Raw genomic sequence first — 15,403 nt, forward strand, 5'->3', positions numbered from 1 at the left:
ATTGTTAAAGCAATTAAAGTATTTTTGTCACTTGCCAAATCAGGTACCGTCACAAAAAAAATCGTCTCACTCTCAATGCAATAGCCTTTAACTCTCAAAGTCAACCGAACACCGCCAGGAAAGACGAAATCTTCTAAACAAAATGGCGCGGGTAACGTTCTAAACTAGTGCTTTTCGAATTTTCTTTCTTCACCACCGCCCTTGGTTATAACTTTCTATTTTTGAAAAAGTTGGCAGTTAATATGGCGCTTTCCGCTAAGAGAGTTACAAGACTCTATACAGAAGAGTGTTAACTTGTCCCAGCGTGGACTCATATAGTTAGTCTATACTATTTTGGTTTATAATTTTAGTGGTTCTGTTATATTTGTGTTGTATATATGGTGAATAGAATTATATCTACTTACGTTTTCTGAGTTTCTGGTTGGTGGTTCTATAGAATGACTAGTGCATCGCATTTTAAAGATTATTGGTAAAGATGATAGGAAAATTTGTTAATTCGTTAAGTTACGCCAAAAGTTGGGCGACCTGCCTAGGGTGATAATTTTTTAGAGGACTTTTAAAGGGTATCTGGCTCCTATTCAGGCGTTACAGACGTAGAGAAAACCCGGCTGGCCAACCTGTCTGGGGAAGGCGCAAAGCCATGAACGAATTCCTAGTGTTTAGGAAACGGAACAGTTTGGTCACTGGTGAGACAGTGTTAGTTAACCTGACATAATATTTAGGTTACTCTTCATCAGTGGTCTAGAAAAAGATATTACTAAAAACACACCTTCGATAAATTCTTACCTTGGTTGCACTGTTAGTAGTAACGACGCCTGTTCTGGGGACACGAGGGCGATCCTGTCGTGCGTAACGCTTAGAAAAGTCCTTATCGAAGTGAGCGGTATTGCGCACTTTGAGAAGCACTGTTCAAAACCAAACAGGTGTAGGCTGTGCAGACTCAGCGAATATACTCAAATCAGGACTATATTAATTTTCACGTATTTTATGATGGCTGGACTGATTTTTCCTGTGTCCATTTCCTTTCTAGTATAGTAAGTAAAACTGTACTCGATTTCATTCAAAAGAATGAAGAATCATGTAACCGAGTACTTATTTTTCGGGCTTTTAAACTGTGTTTTTCTGTACTCATAAAATACTTATTTTAAGTTTTAAATAATTTCAATTTCTGGTCCAGTACTTGTCAATAGCGATGATGCATTTGATGAACTCCGACAACAAGGCGTTGAATTTGTTCAACAAGTCCATCGATGTTTCCACGTGACAGACGTTTTTGTTCTGGTGTGAGCTGGTGTGGCATTCACCTTCCGGACATCATCAACTCCTCACAATAGACTTGAAGAAATGGATGTGCCGGAGAATGTGATATTTTCACTTCTGCAGAAATTTTGTTGCATTACGTGCGACGTCTTCTCCAAGCAGTTCTGAAACGTGCACCACGGTAGCCTCATCAATCACAGTTCTTGGCCATCCGAGATGCTTCGACGGCCATGAAGATAATAGTCAGCCCAGCGCGTCATTGTGCTTTGGTTTCATTTCCACACACTTCCACCGATGCTTTGTGAACGTTTGGGTGTTTTCCCAGGTAGCAATTCGATTTCGATGTAGGCACGCTAATCTCCTCATGTTACAGTACTCAAGTGTTTTGTGGATGCCATGTCACTCGTCTCCTGCTCAGTGCTTGTTTACTACAGTCCGTCATGGCAATTTTTGTCTGTTTCTTACGTTTGCGAGAATGTTTATGCAAGAATTCAACGCGATTGCATCCACCATGTAGGCGCAGTTGCCAGATTGTGCAAGACTAGTACTCACCGTGTATTTTTATTAAAATGTTTGTTTCGAGTTAAACGCCAACAATCATCAAAAGATTCTATTTTCAACTTAAATTTATTCATAATTTATATATATAAATTATCTAAATACAAATAAAATGAATATTCATTCAAACATGTTGACAATTATGTTAAATATTCTTCTTATAACATTTTATTTTTATTCATTAAGTTTAGTTTTCAAATAATTACCAAGACAAACCGACTTTTATTTTAACGCAGTTTCTCAGAAATAGCATAGAACTTCTAAAAATTACAACTTTCAAACAATGTAAATATAATTTATAACAGTACAAAATCCACTTCTCCCACACTGTTGTCTTCTATAAACTGTCTAAAGTAGCCTGATGACTCAAACACATTTATATCACCAACAATCGTCTTGCTTCCAGATGCAACTCCAATTTGAATTTTTTTCCCAACATCATTTTTATATATTAGAGGACCTCCCGAATCACCCTAAATTCAAAAAGTTCACTTTTAAAGAAAATATCTTTAATATAAGTTTTATACATTTTCATTCTCTGGATGTTACATGTGTATATACTTACATACATGAGAGCTACTCCTTCTTTGACTGCAATAATTATGGAACCGTCATATGGTACATTGTTAATACTCATCTCTGTTGGATCGACTATATCTAATTCTGCAGCTCTAAGACAATATTCGTTGTCTGAGTACTTAAGTTCTAAATTTAAAATATATGAATATATTATTAAAACGGCTTAACTCATGAGAGTGTTATATTAAAATTATCTAAAATTGCTTACACTATATATAAACAACATTCAAATAATAAACAGTATAATAATTTATAGAGTAATTAGCGGAATGGTTTTATCGCATATCATGATAATTTGTACGTAGTATCAAATTACTTATAAGTATATACTGCATTGATGAAAGTGACAATATCGTCAGTATTGATGACAAAGATCGAAGGCAGTCTGTTTAATGTCAGGTGTTCGTGATAGGTGTGGTGTTGAAGTGAATTTTTTTAAGTTGACGATCCTGAAAATAACAACTTGAAAATCGAATCAATTAAATATACAGTGGTGCCTCGTATAACGTTGGCCCTCGAATAACGGACGCTGCGAACAACGGACTTTCTGTTTGGCCGTTACGTGACTCGAGCAACGGACTGGCTGCGAACAACGGACTTTTCGGCATAATTGGCGACTGCTCCATGGGTGCGTTAGTGTTTTCCTAACATACTAAACAAACGTAACCGGAGACGTAGTAGCGGAGCTCTGCGTCTCCGCTACTACGGGAGTGCGCTGCTGTTTGTAGGCATTTAGGAACGACGGTAAAAGAAAGATGGCAGCGCTCGCCCCATCAGATAGTATCGTAATGGAGGAATCTATAATTCTAAAATATGAGCTTTTAAAAGCAAAAGAAGAGTCACAATTGTAAAATTTAACCGTAAAATGGATTATTTGTTGAAAGAGCATTCAAAATAGCCACGAAAAAAATTAGAATGCCGGCTACCATTCGAAAAAAATTCGTAAAGACACTTACATCACCGCGTGCACTAACTTGCGCTTTCACAATTTTTAAATTTTCATTCATAAAACCACATAATGGACCCGAAAACGAAACTATCTGAGCCACGGAAGACGCCATGTTGCTTTTTACCGTAAACTACTGCTACAAGCGGCCGTTTTTGCCGTTCGACGGCGCGCACTTCCACCAGAATTTAGGAATGCGTTCCGCAGGAATTTTTAAACCGATGTCGCTCGCGCAGAGTTACGCGGAGGAATAAAAGAACGCACCCCATGTTCATTTTTTTATGATACAGTACGATTATTTTATGCTGAGGAACGAATTAGATGTTTTAACATGTATTTCTATGGGAAAATGCGTTTCGTATAACGGACGTTTCACTTAACGGACGTGCACCTGGAACGGATTAAGTACGTTATATGAGGCACCACTGTATTGTTTTATTAACATAAAACGATCTGCAACTGAGCTGACTTCTAAACAATGTATTTTAGAAAATTATTTTAGGAAGATTGTTAAGCTAAATAAAGGAAAGATGTGACTTGTTTTAATAGCCCAGCAATGCCTGTTTACCAGTCATATGCTCATCACATGAAAAGATAGTCTATTTTCTGGAGTATTAAACACAAGACTGTGTTATTTATTAAACACTTGGCTTTTTCCACGTTTATTTAGTTGATTCAACTAAATAAAGATTGAAAAAGCCAAGTGCCAGCAACTGGCTGAGTTGCTGGAAACCTGAAAACGGCACAATTCATATCAGAGGACGATTAGACTAACCGGAAAACAATTTATTAAAGTTAATTTGAGACGAAGCCATGTTAATATTTTCGGTGGGCTGAAATACTGGAGATATATTTATTTTATATAATAATAAAATTGCAAATTTGAATGTCTGAACAGCGGCGTAGCTAGAATGGGTGGCACCCGGTGCAGATATCGTAGTGTCATCCCAAGAATGAAAACTGTTAAATTAATAAAAATCCGATAAACGTAAAGTATGATTTTATTTAATTAATACAAATAAGAGTAATTAATTATCAACTTACAATATTACGATTATAATAGTACAGTTTTATTAAATATTCTTTCACATTGATGTATGAAAGTGACAGTTGAGTATGGCAAAAGAAGAATGAGAGTAGAATTAATATACTCTCATATACATATTATGTACAAACACTTTAAAAGCTCTTCTTTCTAGCTTTAACAGCCGAAAACACGGAAATCATATCTTCAAAATTTATATTTTGTGTTGACTCGTGTTCTATTGTTGATGCTCGTTTATTTTTTTCACGGTCGGGTGTCACCCCTAAACGGGTGACACCCGGTGCGGGCGACCCCGTCGCCCACTCCTAGCTACGCCACTATGTCTGAATGCCTTCATAAATTTACAGAAGTTAGACATCAACCGAACTAGGAAATAATGTTTGTGTTTTATTATTTTGATTCATACTGAGCCTTAAATTGAAATTGGTGGTTTTCAAACATGTTTACATTACAAAAGTTAATATCTCATACTATAATGACTTGGTGTTTATGATTGCATCAATGTTCACATAGATCAAAATAGGAATAAGATTTTTTTCACGAGGAAAAATCACATTTTCGATTTTATGTAATGACATCTAATGATTTGATACTAATCTAATGACATGAAAGGAAATCATAGAAATGTATTCGTCTCTACTGTGATAAAGCAAAACTTGTTTATAGCCAAGTTAGATCGCCAAATGAAATGCCTTTTGGCAGGTCATATATTGAGTAGTGGCTGTTATTTCCATTTTAGACATATGAAAAAACCCGGAAAATTTCATTCAACTAACCCGTTGTTCGAAGCAAACATACAACTAAATATTAGGGTTATGTGGTTTTAATCACTCAACAGAAATGTTAGTTTTCAAAATCTTAAATGTAACGGTTTTGAACAGAAACTCTCCTCGAGGAGGAATTCCTCTCTGCAGATTGCCCAAATTTCGTTTTGCGTATGCACACAAACAAACGTATATTATTTAACTCAGATCATCCTACCAATGTGCGTTTGACACACACATCACAGTCGCATTCCTGAGGGACCGTTGATTCTCGCGTTTAAAAATATTATGTTCAATGGTTGTTGTACTTACCAACGTCTCCCCATCCGACGGCAATTGCAGTATTTGGATAAAGTATTTTATGTTCAACTGGTAAAGCGATCGGTACCGGTTCTTGGGTTAGACATAAGTCAGAAATATCATTTTGTAATATTATCAGAGCAATATCATTTCTATGTTTCTCTTCATCAAATTCAGGATGTTCAATTATGTTTGAAAACTCTATTATTTTTCCCGCATATCTGTTAGCACTTCCTATTCTTCCAAACAGCGTATCAACTGAACTTCTGTAAAATATGAAAATTACAAATAAGGGAAGAGGAAAAAAAAATGGAATTTAGGATTAAATTTTATTATACTAAGACGTGTAATAAGTAAAGCACATAGATCTTTTTTTTACTCAAGGGTTATTATTTTTACAAATCCAAATATACTACATTATTTTCCAATTACTTGGCTACAAGTACCCTTATTCTACATAGTCTCCATTTAAATCTATCGCCTTATATCACCTAGATGCCAGACTCTGTATGTCAGTTCGGTACCACTCAGCTGGTCTCTCTCTCAGCCACTTCCTGTCTCCTATGATTTTTTCATCGTTGTCGTATCGCTTCCCTCAAATAGCATCCTTCAAAGGGCCAATCAAATGGAAGTCAGAAGGTGCAAGATACGGGCTGTAGTGTGGGTGAGGAAGGGTAGTCTATCCAAGATTTGTGATTTCTTGAAGCGTGCGCACGCTAGTATGTGGCCTCGTATTATTGTGTTGGAGGAGAATTTGATTAACATCTTTATGAGGACGAACACGCCTAAATCGTCTTTTCAACTTTTTCAGGGTGTTTATGTAAACCTCTGAGTTTATTGTTTCACGAGGAGGCAATGTGTCAATAAGTATCACACCTTCCGAATCCTAGAACATTGTGACTTTAATACTGCCAGCCGAGGGTCTTCTTAGAACTTTTTCTTCCTAGGTGAATTTTTGCGAAGCCACTCCATGGATTGTCGTTTGGTCTCAGGTTAAAAATGTTGAATGCATATCTCATCTGTGACAATCTTGGATAAGAAATGTTCATCAGCTTCACGATGTTCAAGCAACTCTACACAAATTGTCCTTTTTTGCTTCTCATTGTTTTCAGTTTGGCACTTGGGGACCCACTTGGCACAAACCTTTCAATAGCCTAAGCGGTGGATAATTTTGTTGGCACTACCCACAGAGATGCCTAGTTGAGCAGCAAGTTGTTTTGTTGTTTTTCGCCTGTCGTCTCGAATAAGCCTATTTGCGCGTTGAATTGTCTTCGGAATCACAGCAGCGTATGTCTGTTCCCAGCGTGAAAGATCTAACAGTTTCGTTTTACCTTGTTTTCTCTTTGACACTCTGCCAACCCAATGACTGACGGTACTCTTATCCACTGGTTCATCCTTATAGATATGTAACTGTCTGTGAATATAGTGGTCTTTCATACTCAGTTTAAAAACGCAGTATGTAAATGAACTTTATGATTTTGCAAAGAAAATACGTCGAATGTGTTTGAATTCTGTTGAAAGTCACAAATGGTGGTTAACTCAGTTATGCCTAAACTATATCCCAACCACGTCGGTTCGAACATATTTCAGACATCAATTGTAAATGATAGAAATAGGCTTACTTTGAATTTACGAATATATAAAATATACAAACTATGACCCGGCCCGACTGCAAGTTCCATGCACTTTAGCATAATTAAAATGATTGACCACAACTGATATAAGCGATTGTAAACATTAATTATGGTTTATTATTTTTCTCGATTAATAATTGCGATATTATTGTATAATATATCAAAATATTCAAATGTGTTAAGATAAGCGTGTTCAAAGTATATACTGTGTGTTATATAACTTAATGATTAATTCAAAAAATATACTTATGCGTCACATGAGCAGCTCCTAGTAATGTTCTACTTGTTATCAACGTGCAAGATCCTCTATGCAATGGAGGGGATATATTCCAAAAATATTTCTGGAAGATAGCAACCTGAAAAGTAAAAGTTTGTTTAGTTTTTTGTTTCTCATCTAAATAATAATAACAGGAAGCACAATGAATGCCGACTAATTATTGTTTACAGTGAAAATCAAATTATTATATTTCGAATTTCTCCGCGAATTTCTTATAAAAGGCATGACCAGAAGATTTTCCCCTCGTTATAAATGTCACGTTGTGAAGATGCGTTATTTCGCTTAATGTATCGTATGAACAGAAGTACTATGTCTTGAATTCTATGCAATAGAATGTACTGTAAAGTTTCCTTACAATTTATTGAAACCTGTCGTCTATATCTTCTATAACAGAAGTAAGGAGTAAGAATTTAAATATGAGTAACAGTACTTATCTTTGTGTGTAGTAGCTGTCTTTAATGCTTGATTGGTATTCACATCGGAAATTCACTTAATACCATTTACGACTGTATTCATCGAGATGGTTTTAAATCGTAAGTTTCATAATCTGAGATTTCGAGCAGGTAACTCTAGATTTAGAATTACTTTACTTTCATATTGATCGTCAATTTTAACACTGGAGTAAGAATTCTAAAATTGAAGCGATGAGCTATTCTTCAATTTTCTTAGTATTTCATGTTGTATCTGCAGAATTGTCATGGCCAAACAAAACACGTGATGTTAAGGTTTACTAGAGAATAGATTCGTATGGTGAAAGAAGTTATGCTAACTTCAAGATAAAAGTATTATTAGTATCACTTGTAAAATATAAAACTGTGTTACAACATAAACAAGTGAAGTAACAACTATACAGACAAACATAGAGGCAGAATATAACAGTAACCAGGGGATGAACTATAAACGTTGCAGTGATGTATTCGTCTATGTAAATTTACTGATTATTTATCACTCGTAGCGTCTTCTTATTTTGAATTTGTGAAAGTTTAAAACCGTCTTAAAATTGAATTTGTTTACGTAGATTTATGACGAGTTCAAATAAAACATGCGTTAAACTATAATTTGAGAACCAACTCGTCGGTTGCAACGAGTTAAATCAACAATTAATGCGTGAAGAAAACCGATTTTAAACTGAACTGGCGATTTATTTCTTACTAGATTTAACTCGAGATGGAGAATACCGCCATTAGAAATACATTTTCGTGTTATAACGATTTCGGTTGACACCTACCGTTATAAAGCCTATATACATCAGAATCAAATTTAATTAAATAAATTCATTCAAAATTTCTATTGTTAAAAAATTCTCAATGACTTAGTAAATTTTCATGTGAGATCAAGAAGAAACAGTTTGCAAAAAATGATATATATATTTAAATGTAACATTTATCAAAACACTTTACTCACCATAAATGGATAATCATTAATGTCGGCCAGGTTAGCACCAAACATTCTTTTTGAAATTGCTATATACGATATAAATAAGTGAAATTAGTTATCACAGATGAGAATAATTATGAGGAATTAAATATAATTGAGTTTTTTTACTACTTGTTTCATTTTTCTGTTCATATGCATCTGTGAACACGATCATAACACAGAGGAAAATAATTCGGAATCGCTTATTTAACACTCTATAAAGAAAATTAGCAACATAATTAAACACGAATAAAGTCACTGTTTACCTTAACTTTTCATTTAAACGAATTTTTCTGTTTATTTCTATCGTACTTACTTCAGAAAATGTTTTTCTTTCGCCATTATGACACGTAAATAATATATTATCATTGGAATAAATTATAAGTGGGGTTTATTTATATACAGCACATTTCAGTAGTTTATTACAAAATCATCGTTATATAGCAACATTTACGTTTATAAATTATTATTTTAATCTAATTTTAAAACAATTAGCAGTTGTAAACATTTATTTTACTAATCATTAAATTTTTGAATTATAATAATAATAATTTCAACTACTTTACTGGAAAATGACGCAACAACGTTCCCCCGAATAGAGCCTGTAGAGATGGAATTAAGCCATTCTCTAAAATATCAACGTATTTTGACGCTGTTAAATTGTCGTCGATGACAATGAACTAACCGGGTCCTGCAGAACTCATCCATCTCTACATACCTGCAAACGAAAAAATAAGTATAAAGTATTCATGATAATTACCTAGTTCAACTTTAATGATATTTACTCTAAAAATCTGTTCATTTATTAAATTATTTCTGATGCATCTGTGGTATGTCAATACTTGCATGCACCTTTCTGTCAGCTGCAGCAAGATTGGTAAACCAAGTCTACAAAAATGTTTTAGAGCCTGATATTCGTAGCCTTTCTAATGCAGTACTATTGTTGCAGCACCAATCACAAACAGCATTGATCGTTGCACCATAATCTTCAAGCTTAATTATTGCATGTGAACATTATAGCGTTTATGTTTGTGTTCTTGATTATTTTGTAAAACATGATATATAGCATTTTGGTGTCTCCCTGATAAACAATTTAAGTGAAGCACTCTTCTTGTTTTTTCAAGATTTGCAATCTTATGAGGAAGTTTCTTGTTTTCCAGCTCCAGCCACTGCATTTCCGAATGTATTTAAAAATTTCGCTTCAGGAGCTTTATACAGTTCATTCTTTACATTTCGATCTGTCGTTTTGATGACATTTTCTGATTTGTGTATGTTTGTATATGTTATTATACTTCTGTCATTGTTAATACAAGTACTGGGCAGTTGATCATTGTTTTCTATATTTAGGAAAAGTGGACCTAGTACCTTAAAAACTAAAATGTAAACAACATAACATGATCATTTATTACTGTAAAACACGTGTTCTACTTCTTACTTGTTTTGTCTTGGAGACAACTGCAGCTTTTCTTTCTGATAGACATCGTCGGTTTCAGGGCACTTTAATGCTTACATAAGAAAGACAATTGGGGTATTTAAATGGAAAAACATCTGGAGATCATAACGGCTTCTAGTGTGAAAATTATTAAATATATTTTTGATATTTTTTCAGTAATTTTGTTATATATTTATTTGTTTAGTACAAAATTTTTAAATTATATACGGGGAAGAGAGTGTGAGAAACAGTGAGGCTATTCCCATCTTTTACAGAATTGAAACATTGTTTAAAAATTGTAAACGTTTTATTAAATACTTTATGTAGAAATTGTGTCAGATAGTTAATATTTTCAGTTTATATCATATATCAAAATCTGTAGAATCTTTAAGAAAGTGGTCAGAAAATAATTTATTTTCCAACCAATACTATTTTTAATTAACAAACATATTTACCCATGTTACGTTTCGTATATACATTAAAACAAAAAAAAAACAAAAACAAAAAATAATATACGAAATTCAGAATATTTCTATTTTAAATTTGTATCAAAAAATGTGACAAGTATATCCAAATATTTAGAATGTTGTTAGTCAAAAACAGTTTTCTCATGAATACTTTTCATTTTAAACAGTTAATTATTATAATATACAGCTACTAAATGCGAACGGAATATTGTAATTTGTTTTGAAAAGACTGTATATCTTATATATAAAATTCTCCTGTCAAAATTTTTGTTACCGTACTCCTCCGAAACGGCTTTACCGATTTTTACCAAATTTTATATGCATATTCAGTAGGTCTGAGAATCGGCTACTATCTATTTTTCATACCCCTACACCATTTGCCCCCTTTCAAAAATATATTTATATATGGATCAAGGCTTTTATGTCCAACAGATGGCGCTACCTTCCGACGACCTAAGTTTGTTTTCCTGTGAGGCATTATGCTTTTCTGTGAGAATGGACTGAAGCAGATCATTTTCTATCTATCTATATAAATAAAATATTTAATATAACGTATAATACGTATAATATAAGTATAAATAAAATATAACGTTCGTTTGTTCCTACCGATTCCTTTGAAATTTTGACACAACGTTGCATTCGAATACGCACGTGTTTTTATATAATATACATGTCGAAATTCCCCCCAGTGGGGGGGAGATGGACAGGATTAAGGCTTACCGTGAAGAACTCGGCTTCTATTATACTATTTTACATGCGGTTTTTTTGCGTTTTTAATTGTGTTTTAATAGGTTACGTCAACAGAATATACACTAAAAAGGGATTTTTCGATATTCCCCAGCGGGAAAAGTGACGGGATTAAGGCTTACTGTGAAGAACTCGGCTTTTATTATACTATTTTAGATGCGTTTTTGATTGCGTTTTAATAGGGTACGTCAAGAGAATTTACACTAAGAAGGGATTTTTTGAAATTCCCCCCACGGGGGAAGTGTTATACATTTATAATAGATACATTTTGAGCCACAACAACGCGTGGCCGGGTCAGCTAGTGTTACTATAAAAGTAGAAGGGATGCCAGGATCACACCGCATCTCTTTTACTTTCTACTTCTTCAAACTGAGGCCAAAGTTTCAGTGTCACAACAATACTGTTTAAGATTTAAATGAGCCATGTTAGTTAAAAACAGAAATTAGATTCAGGAAAAAGTTATATTAAGTTAAACAGTTTTTAAAAATAATTTCTAATTATGTTCGGAATAATTGTAATTTATAAATGACAGATAGAATATTTAATATAATTAACTACTACACAAAATAAAAAGTACAGTATATTTTGTTGGTTTGTAAAAAACAAATTATTACAAAATTTGACTTCAATTTTCTTTTTATTTGTTTTTTGTAGAAATTTTTGAGCTACCTTGAAACTCGAGGCCCTAAGCTAAGTTTACATAGCTTGCAAATTCGGCCCTGGCTCTAGCTTTTCTCGTAATTCATTGCATAAATGTAATAGTAAAGGCTTCGAAAGACGACAAAGTTCTTTAAAGCGTGTATCATTTAGCCGAAATGAATTATCTCGAAGACGAAAAACCAAGATTCATGACGTCCTATGCTAATTTACTCTATCTCCAATTGCTCGTTAAGTAATATCATCCTTACACCTAAAGTTGCCATGTTCTTTTTACTTTCGTTACGTTCCTAACGGCACCTCGAGAGTGATCGATAAGAAAAGCTTAGTGGCTATAGGAACCGAAAACGAAACGTACGGCTCAGAATAGCATTTTCACAGTTAATTAAATGCCAATCTCGTGGTTCCGATAGAAACTGGTTTTTGTCGTATTCGTTAGCTTAACTACTGAGAATAAGTCCCCAGTTCTAAAACCTCCTCGTGTCCTTGGGATTTAGGGTTTTTATATTATTTTTACCCAAAACCCCGCATTTTGGTTGGTCCGAACAGTGGTCTCCTAACATACGATTGGTCCCTAGTCTGTTGTCCGGTACGCGATTTGGAGAAAAACGGCCCGGACAAGTGTCACGGAACACCCCACACCCCTGTCCAGGCCGTTCTCTTCCAAAGTCAGGTCATGCCCTTCCCTAACTCCCGTCCCGTAAATTTTTGTCTAATATGTTTTTCTGACTCGGAGAAGATGCAGCTGGATCCAATCGGTCCTAGCCGCCACCCCCTCTGAAGAAGAATCCACAAATCTCCACTTTGAGCTTCGTGTAAGCTGACTGCTGAACTCTCCCCGATGGTTGATTTCCCGCTCTTTCATACGATGTACGACTGAGAATGTGTCAATATGGTCCTGGAATGCGACAAATAAATAGTCTCACACCCCGTTCCTTTGCAGTCCTGGTCGTGTTTACGAAATAAGTCACCAAACTATTGGCTTTAGCTCGACAGACAATTTCCTGTCGGGGATGGGATCCCGGCCAAACAGAGTTAATTTTGTAACTCTTTTCTAATGTGAAAGTCTGTTATCTTATAAAAGCTTGAGATCAATTTCTTGTATACTATTAATTGGACGACCTATAAGGAAACGTGCAGATGTCAGACCTTCAAGACCTTCCGGATCATAAGATAAATGGAGAATGGGACGAATATTTAAAATTTCTTTTATTTGATTCGTGATTGTAAGAAATTCTTCCTATGTGAATATCGCACTTCCTTCAACTCTTTTTTTAAAATTCTATTTAAAAAATTTACCTTTTGCTTCTCACTTTCCAGCAAAATTAGGGGCTGTAGGGGGTTAAATATTTACTGAATTTCTTGAGGACAAATAATTAGCTAGTTTCTCATCTGGATTTTTTACCATGTTATATAATTGCTTATTTTAAGCTGCAATAAACGTCCTTGCAATGTCATTAAATAGTTTGGCACTTTTACCACGTCTAATAAAGAATCTTTTTATTGCATACGTAGATTTTATTGTACACGTCCATTCTTTGATTGTTATATTTTATAAGAAAATGTCCACAAAAATCAATCCCTGAACAGTTAAAAACATAATTTTGATTTACTCTCTCATAAGTTACTGTGGGTTACTTAGAAGTTGTTCCGAAGCGACTGATTTAGTTTTAAAACATGTAATACATCCATGAATAATATTCCTACATTCCTAATAAAAATTAATTAATTAAGGTTGGCATTTTGTAATCGGCCTTCAGCCCCGAATACACTACGACTATATAAAAATGGACACAAATTGCTAGTTCTAGAAATTTTAGGCAATAGTTTTCCAGCATGAATGATCTGGCAGTGAATGCTTTCGCAGCAATGGATGGGAAACTAGTTTGTAACCCAGGCTGGACATTAGCACTGAAGAATTTCTTTCTTTAGAATAATACAAGTGTCCTCTTGCAGTTTAAACAAAATGTGGCATTATAGTGTTTTTACACCGTGGTTTTTTAATAAATTAACAAGCCATTAAAACATGGGTTTCTTCTTTTTACAAACTTTATTCTATCATTCACCTTAAACTCGTGAAATTTTGCACATTTATACACAGAATGTTCTCCCTTACATTACACGCATTGTCCCTTCATTTGAGACGACAGAGATGTAACCCTAGCTGTAAACCTTTCACTAGTGTGAAATTTGGTTGAGTGAAGAGTTCTAACATGACTTCCCAAAAAAATGTAACAAATCGTTTAACGTAGGAATATAATCACCTTTCAGAGAACGAACTATTTGCTCAACATTCATAATACTGGCAACCTCAGTATTTTCTCAATTAAAAGTAATTTTAAGTATTAGACGACTTACATAAAAAAATATATTTTTTCGATTGTATTGTTTACAACTTCACATTCTTTTTACAGTTTAGAAATAACAACAAAACTTGCTCGATACTATAACTAAATCTTCATTAAAGCACAAATATAGATTATTAAAAAATTACACAAGTTTAAAATGATCAAAACGCCGATTTTTTATTGTAGGATTCGGCGCTTTCACTATAAAACACTGATAATATATTTTACAATAGCTACCGTGTCTTGAAGCCATAATATATAACTGCTTGGATCCCTTTGGGGGTCCTTTCGAGCCAGTTTTGCTGCTACTTCTGAGATAGATTGTTAAAAAGAATGGAAAGAATAGACTTGAAAAAATTATATTTTTTAATGTATGTCTTCTAATACTTCAAATGAAGATAATCCTGGATTATGTAATTATGTTGTTTAAGCCACTATTTTTTTATTTTTACTAGAATACCCCTGGGATAGTAGTTCCTTGCTATTTCAAAACTTCTATTAAAAATTGATAGAGATTGTACAATGTTTAGACATTTTCCTTTTAATGAGTAACAATTGATTTAAAACTTGCTAAAGTTATTGCCGTTTTTGATCATAACGTTTCGCACCCCTTAAAAAGCTCCTCGCATTTTCAGGTGTGTGTGACCCTGGTTAAATTCATTTATAATCATTTCGCGAAATGTATTCAAACCAATATATAACATATTTTTATTTCCAGTTAAATAAACAACAAATAATACTCAAAAGGGATTTCCAGTTAAATAAACAACAAATAATACTCAAAAGGGATTTCCAGTTAAATAAACAACAAATAATACTCAAAAGGGATTTCCAGTTAAATAAACAACAAATAATACTCAAAAGGAATTTCCAGTTAAATAAACAACAAATAATACTCAAAAGGGATTTCCAGTTAAATAAACAACAAATAATACTCAAAAGGGATTTCCAGTTAAATAAACAACAAATAATA

General features: G+C 33.9%; 1 protein-coding gene across 6 annotated transcripts in view; it reads right to left on the reverse strand.

Moving 5' to 3' along the window:
- Positions 1–2,044: 2,044 nt before the first annotated feature.
- LOC136973094 (trypsin-3-like) overlaps positions 2,045–15,403 on the reverse strand; it is a 150,697-nt gene continuing 137,338 nt past the window's right edge. Inside the window, exons 1-6 of one of the 6 annotated variants that reach the window (XM_067267789.1) lie at positions 8,912–9,010; positions 8,768–8,826; positions 7,333–7,442; positions 5,465–5,718; positions 2,384–2,523; positions 2,045–2,291 (exon numbers count right to left, since the gene is read on the reverse strand). In XM_067267789.1, coding sequence (XP_067123890.1) covers positions 2,115–2,291; positions 2,384–2,523; positions 5,465–5,718; positions 7,333–7,442; positions 8,768–8,826; positions 8,912–8,954 — 783 coding nt within the window. In that variant the 5' untranslated portion in view covers positions 8,955–9,010 and the 3' untranslated portion in view covers positions 2,045–2,114. Of the gene's footprint in view, positions 2,310–2,383; positions 2,524–5,464; positions 5,719–7,332; positions 7,443–8,767; positions 8,827–8,908; positions 9,012–15,403 lie in introns of those variants that run through there. The other 5 variants (XM_067267788.1, XM_067267792.1, XM_067267791.1 and 2 more) reach the window with 5 other exon arrangements.

This window comes from Centruroides vittatus, unplaced genomic scaffold (genome assembly GCF_030686945.1).
Source record: "Centruroides vittatus isolate TY-2023 unplaced genomic scaffold, ASM3068694v2 contig_3084, whole genome shotgun sequence".
NCBI lineage: Eukaryota > Metazoa > Arthropoda > Arachnida > Scorpiones > Buthidae > Centruroides > Centruroides vittatus.